This window comes from Octodon degus, unplaced genomic scaffold (genome assembly GCF_000260255.1).
Source record: "Octodon degus isolate 3935 unplaced genomic scaffold, OctDeg1.0 scaffold00155, whole genome shotgun sequence".
NCBI classification, from domain to species: Eukaryota; Metazoa; Chordata; class Mammalia; order Rodentia; family Octodontidae; genus Octodon; species Octodon degus.
Window position 1 is genome coordinate 543,628 of NW_004524731.1, and position 6,993 is coordinate 550,620.

General features: G+C 47.7%; 1 protein-coding gene across 1 annotated transcript; it reads left to right on the forward strand.

Annotated features, from left to right (window-relative positions):
- Nucleotides 1-318: 318 nt before the first annotated feature.
- Nucleotides 319-1,239, forward strand: LOC101588300 (beta-defensin 1). The gene is made up of 2 exons (XM_004642502.1): nucleotides 319-376; nucleotides 1,094-1,239. The coding sequence occupies exons 1-2, from the start codon at nucleotides 319-321 to the stop codon at nucleotides 1,237-1,239; spliced, it is 204 nt and encodes a 67-aa protein (XP_004642559.1).
- Nucleotides 1,240-6,993: the final 5,754 nt, after the last annotated feature.

The following is a 6,993-nucleotide window of genomic DNA, read 5'->3' on the forward strand; positions in this document are numbered from 1 at the left end:
AGGTGTAAGAGTTCAGAAAGCCAGCCCCAAGCCGAATGTCCTGGCATCATTTCTACAAGAAGGCAGGTCTCACCCACAGCAACGTGGACAAGTCGCTGGCGTCCAGAGGACACAGAAGAGCCACCCGTTCGGGTGTGCATCCAGCGCCTGGGCGAGCGGGCGTGCCCACTGGGTTAGAGACACTGGCGTGGCAGAGCAGGAAGCTGCGTGGTGTCATCGCTGTGCTATTCCAGGAATCAGAGCCGTGGCCCAGCTCTTTATAAGGTTGCTCCAGCATGCCACTCGGTCCAGGCTCGCCCTGACGCCCAGCTGTCAGCTATGAGGATCCACTACCTCCTGTTGGCTGTGCTCTGCTTGTTCTTGATGCCGATGCCAGGTAAGATGGCGGGGAAATAAGGGGGTATAGCAGAAGAGAGTGGCGGACCACCCAGTCAGTCCCTCTCTGTTCTTCAGGGAGCTGTAGACATAGTAGACCTGGCATACAAGAACGGCTTCCAAGGGCTTGCCCGTGTCTGGCTCCAGTCCAGTTGTGAATGTCAGTCGGGCTGGCCTAGGCACTAAGAGAGCTCAACACCACATAATTTAGTTTTCTCCCTAAGAAGATATATCAGGAACCTTAAAGTGGTTCTTTATTGTGTGTTTTGTTCTATTCTAAATCACAAATGCTATCTTTTCACTTATCATTTCATAAGACAAATATTTCAGAGATATGAAAAAAGTAATGGGAAAATTTGACTTCATCAAGAAAGACTGACTTATCCTGAGGATTTGACTAAGTATAGTGGGTAGAGGCTCCGTGGCAGGACCACTGTGGCCAGGACCCCCTCGTGTCCTGCCAAAGGTGGCAGAGCTAAGACCACTTCCTACATCACATGTGGGCCGAGACTAAACTGTACTGACAGGGACATTGGCTATTGGTTGCTTATCCACACCTTGACTGCCCTCTTGATTTTTACTGAAAAGAAAAATAGATAAAAACTACAAAAGAAACACAACAGATGAGTTATTTGGGGAGTTGCAAAGTCCTTGTACTTGCTCCAGAAAGTTCTCATGTATTGTTGTTTCTGTTCTTTCTTCTTCCCTTTCATTGCAGGCGAAGGAGGGCTCATCAGTGCCGTGCAAAGATACTTCTGCCGAGTGAGAGGGGGCCGATGTGCTGCCCTCACCTGCCTTCCACGGGAGACACAGATAGGCCACTGCTCACTCAAGGGCCGGAAGTGCTGCCGAAGGAGGAAGTAAAGATCCAGAAGCATGACGGATACTGCGAGGATGCCTTCCTCAAGCGTATAAAGACAGAAGTGAATTAAATATATTTTCTAAAAAATTAAAAACTTGATTTAAAAAAAATTCCGGTTCTTGGAGTAGTTGTTACCAAATAGAGCCCGCTGCTCACCTGCCTTACACTGAAATGAAGCAGCATCTCCCTGAGAATCTGCGAAGGTGCCCCGCTGACTTTCCCTGAGGCCGCAGGGTCTATCTCAGCTTTTGTAACTTCCGCACCAGCCTCCTTTCCTGCTGCAGGACTCCTGTGCTCTCCTGTGCCTGTGCCTTTGCACTTTCCAGGCCTTCTACTGAAGAATTCAGCTCTTCCAATTCCACCAAATGTCAGGGCACTCTTCAGGGCCCTCCTACCCTCCCGAGCCCTTCACTCCCCCAAGCCATGGCCGCCTGACTCCGCCTCGCTCCGCTGCATCTCCTGGGCTCTGCTCTGCCGATCTCCCAACAGCTGCCTTACCCTCAACGCTCCCATTTTTTCTCTGGAATTCAGCCTGCCCCCAGTTCTGGCTCGGGGTCGCCCACCTTGGAAATAACTGGCTTGCCCTGGATGGGTCCCAGGCTCTGGCCTGAGTCCTCCATCTCTAGATCTGCCTTTCTTCCTGCACCCTGCCTGTCTCTATACCTGATCAAGGTCCTGTGAGCAAGGACCTAGTCCTGCCATCTCTAGACCGCTCCACAAAGTGCCGTGTGCCTGAGAGCTTCTCAATAGGTGTTTTTTTTTTTTTTTTAATTTATTTTATTTATTTATTTATTTATTTATTTTGTGTGTGTGTGTGTGTGTGTGTGGCCAGCTCAGCCCACCAGGGGGCGGGGCTGGCTGGCATGTGGTGCTGGGGGATTGAACCGTGGTCCCTGTGCTTTGCTAAGCTTGTTCTAAGTAGGTGCGTTAGACCACCGAGCCATCTCCCCAACCCCACAATAGGTGTTTGTTGACTAGGAGGGGACTCACATCTTTTGTATCTACAGCCATTCAACTATTAGTGCAATGAGGGGCCCCTGTCACCAACACCAGGACAAAGGACCACAAGTAAAGGGCCTAAGATGATATAGCTGAGCTCTCAGAAAGAGAAGAGCAGAGAATCCCCAAATGAAAGGCTGGCCCTCATCTTCCATTAGAAGATGCTCACTGCCTTGAGAACTGCCCTCAGCGGTGCACAGGGATAGAGCAGATGGAAGATGCAAGGTGGTTGCTTTCAGCCAGGGGCCCAGCGCAGGTTGGGATGGCAGAAAGGAGCAGTGTGGTGAGGCTCATGGCTGCCCCAGCCTGCAGCAGGGCTGGACCAATGCCCAGGGCAGGATTCACACAACCAACAATGGTGAGGTGGGGAAAAGATGGAGGAGACCAAACAGCATGAGATCTGGGTTTCCAGGGTGGATTCCTTGCGAGAGGTCAGCACTGGGAGGAGAGGGAGCTGCTGAGTACTGGAGCATTGGGGAACCTTTTTGTTAAAACTTCATAGAATGGGAGAGAAACAGAAGCACCCAAAAGAGGGTAGGTGGCCAGTGTAGGAGCGCACAGGGGCCTGGGAGGGGCGTGTTTCTGCAGCAAAACAGAGACGTCGGGGTCTTCCTATAGAAACCACCTTGGCAGTGCTGTTGTTTAGGTACATAAGGAAACTCTGCAAACTCTAGCAAGGCTTTGGAAGTCTCCCTTAAAAGGATCAGAGTGACCTGTACAAACCTTAAATGTGAGCCAGACTAAAGCTTGTCTTTCTTTAAGGGCAAGATTTATTGTTCACCAATTTAGGCTTTTTAGGGTACTGAATCCAGTCAAAACCCATCAACATGAGAAGAAGCAAGGAATGCAGGCCACGACCATGTGAAAGATCATCCAGTAAACGCCTAGGGGTGGTGGAGACACTGGGGTTGGCCAAAAGAGATACACAGGAGTGATCATCAATTGTGTAGGTACATGGGCCAGGGAGATAGCTCAGTAGAATAAGCACTTGCCTGGCAAGCACAAGGTCCTGAGTTCAACCCCTGGTACCTCAAAAAAAAGTTGTATAAGTATGCAAAAGGCTGAAAGGAAACCCTTTGGCGATTAGGAAAGAGATGAAAGAAAGAACCAAAGGAAAGTTCTGGATATGAAACATACAAAACGAAAAGCATAAGGCTGAACTGCATTCAGAGTGGGTGACAAGAAGGCAAGAGTTATAAGCCTACATCTATGTTACTACCAAAAAAGAATGAGTAAAGCAAAGAGAGACAAAGGCTAAAAGTAAATTAACAGTGACAGCGTCTGGGAGTCGCATGTGTAGGCGTGTGTGCAGGGAGCTTTGGAGGGAGAAGCAGCCTGGAAAATAATGGCGCAGTGCTTTCCAAATTTGGGAGGACTGAGGGTCGACAATGATAAAAGACGCATGTTCAGTGGAGGGTGAAAAGAGAGAGAGGAAAGGGAGGCACGGAGCAGGCTCTTCGGCCGCATGGGCAAGCCAGAGGAGTCCGCCTGGATTTCCCTACCAGAGAAAAGGAAAGCAACAGCACTTTCTGACAAAAACAACAAAGTTAAAGGAATTCCACACCAGAAAACCTGCCATGTAGCGCTCAGGCCCTGAGAGAAGTATCTGTGAGAACTTGGACTCTGTGGGACAGAAGGAGCAAGCGGGTGTCCCCATTCCAGCAGCTCCGGAGAGAGCGTCAGGTCTGCATAATGTGAGGCCTCGAAGCAGGTCCTCTGCCAAAACCTCACGCTGAACGCAAACTGTGGGGACAAAGCACACGGAGCAGGAAAAGATGGAAATACATGTATGTATTGTCACGCATGCATATTGACATATATCATGAATATATCAGAGAAAACAAAATCATCTCTGTTGGCTATTTGACTATAAAGCAAAGTAGACTTTATAACAAAAAGAAAATATTTGCAAGGATTGTAGGGGAGTGTTTTTCCTAATGAAAAATGCTTAAGCCACCAAGAACACAAATAAATACTAAACCTGCCTGCCTATTAACATCTACCTATTAAAAGAATTTCAAAATTCTTAAAACAAATCAGTAGAAATGAAAGAATGGGCAAATTAAAAATTACAACCAGATAGGTCAGTACTTTTTCATTGCAATAATCAGAATGAATAGACAAAATGCCAGATAAATTAAGGGAGCCCTGAACAACATTTTACCTCAATGTGACCTTTTGAAATTTATAGCCCACTCCTCTCCATGATGACGGACTGCATCAAAGGGTCACCCAGTCTCAAACAACCCAATTTAAAGTCATACAAAATAGGCTATTTTGTCCCAGTGGAATTTCAAAGGACTGCTAAAAGAACATCTTGAAAAAGTTCTCAATTATTTAGAAAGTAATCAATGTGCTTTTTATTATTCCAGAAAAATCACAAGAGAAACTACAAAATATTTTGAAGTGATTGAAAAGGAAAACAGTATTACCAAGTTTATAGAAATAGAGCTAAAATCCTGCTTAGGGGGCATTTTATAGCGACAAATATTTCTCAACTATAAAGTAGAAAGCCTCCAAATCAGCACTGTTAAGCTTAGCCACTAGAAACTGGAAAAAAAATGCTAAACTCAAAGTAGACAAGACAGCAATAAATAAAGTAGGCACCCAATACAATTTTTTTTTTTTTTTTTTTTTTTTTTCCGGAACTGGGGATTGAACTCAGGCCCTTGCCCTTGCCAGGGACGTGCTTATTCCACTGAGCCATCTCCCAGGCCCCTTCCAATACAACAGTTAAAAATAAAATCTGACTTTGAGAAGATCAATAAAAATATAGTTTTCACTGTGCTCATTAAGGAGAAAAACATAATTCCGAGGGTGGGGGTGCACATGTGGTGCACACGGGCTTCTGTCCAGTCCGGTGCCACAACACAGCACCACCGCCAGGTGGCACTCCTTGCAGGTGCACTGCCATCTCTTGCTCTTTGCTGAGTCCTGCTGTCACCTCAGGAGGCTGGGAAGGATGCCCCAGCACCAACGGAGGCTGGGGTTTGGAGGATGTTATTCCAGCTTTGAGGCTGGGGGCAAGAAGGGGCGAAGCTATCAGAACACCATGGAGACTGGACTTGGAAGAGAAGCTGATTTCGTTGCCCAGGACATCTCTGCCGCTTAGCAGCAAGGTGACCTTGGACATGTGTCTTGAGGTCTGGAGCCCCCGACCTTCGTCTATGAGCCTGAGACACACGATCTGGCAGTTTGTTAATGAGGACCGAATAATCTAACTTATGTAAAAGCGGCCAGAAGAGAGCTGGCTACAGGATTTGTGTGGCTAAAACCGAAATGAAAACATGGGGGCTGCTTGCTCAAACACAAAGAAAAGAAATAAGATAAAGGTGGTAGGAGATAAGCTTTTGTTCTTTTTTTTTATAATTTCCAACAGGAATAGTTTATTTTTTAAAAAACTGCTTTAGATTTGATATCATAGTCCTGTTAAGCTTTTGTTCTTTAAAAATACTTTATAAAGTATAAAATCTAGCAAGGAAAACAGAAGTCCCAGGTTGCCCTATGTGGAGACTCTTCTTTTTCTCTAGGTTTCAGGTTGTTATTGTGGTGGTGATGGTGGCGATGGTAGAGATAGTGGTGGTGGTGGTGATGGTGGCGATGGTAGAGATAGTGGTGGTGGTGGTGATGGTGGTGATGGTGTTCTTGTTGTTGTTGTTGTTGTTGTTGGTGGTGGTGGTGGTTGTGGTGGTGGTGGTGGTGATGGTGGTGGTGGTGGTAGTGGTGGTGGTAGAGATGGTGGTAGTGGTGGTGGTAGAGATGGTGGTGATTTTGGTGGAGGTGGTGGTGATGGTGGTGGTGGTGGTGGTGGTGGTGGTGGTGATTTTGGTGGAGGTGGTGGTGATGGTGGTGGTTGTGGTGGTGGTGGCGGCAGTGGTGGCAGTGGTGCTGCTGCTGCTGCTGTCGCGATCCCCATCACCACCAGCAGCCTTAGGTCCAAGGTGCCTAGCCACTCTGGGCGTGCTCCAGACAGCCAGGCCAACCTCCCCAGCAGGCCCAGGGCACGATCCCACACACTCTGCACCGACTCACTCACTCTCACATTTACCTGCATGACTGTCTCACTGGAATATAGTTACTGAGCAGCGGCTCAGAGAAAAGATTGTCAAGAAGGACATGATGGTGTCAGAAGAAAGTGGAATGTGTCATCCAGTATTGCCCCCAACCTGGTCCCCATGTGACCCCACAGCTCTAAAACTCAGAGGACAACTCTGGCCAAGAAATGGGAACCAATAGAAATTGCCTTTCTTAACACTGGTACTTGCTCCTGAGAAACGCTGCTTTCGGAAACCCAAGGTGTGACAGGGGCTGCCTCATGAAGGCATCTCTGTAGCATGGGATTCTCAATTGGCCTGGGGTCCTCAGCCATTGCGCGTGGGCAGACAGCCGCCCCGCAATCCGCAGCCACAGGAGGAGAGAAATTCTTGGAGATACAGTGGTCCTCTCTGGGAACCAATGGTACCAAGGGATTTCTTCCCCACCCAGAGTTAATGGATACCACTTTATCATGACCTTTGGCCTTATGAAAATGAACTAATTTAGATTTTCCTTAAAGTTAACAAGTAGGGCTGGGGAGATAGCTCGGTGGTCTAAGTGCCTGCCTGGCAAGGTTCAATGCCTGGTGCCTCATGCCATGCCAGCCATGCTGCCCACCGATACCATGCTCCCACACTGGGGAGGCTGAGACAGGAGGATCACTAGGAGTCCAAGCTGCATAGGGAGACCCTGTGCCAAATTAATTAAAATAAATCAAAGAT

Coding starts and splice junctions, on each gene's coding strand:
- LOC101588300 (XM_004642502.1), top strand. CDS start 319: ATGAGGATCCACTACCTCCTGTTGGCTGTGCTCTGCTTGTTCTTGATG. Junction 377..1,093: donor GTTCTTGATGCCGATGCCAG/GTAAGATGGCGG, acceptor CTTTCATTGCAG/GCGAAGGAGGGCTCATCAGT.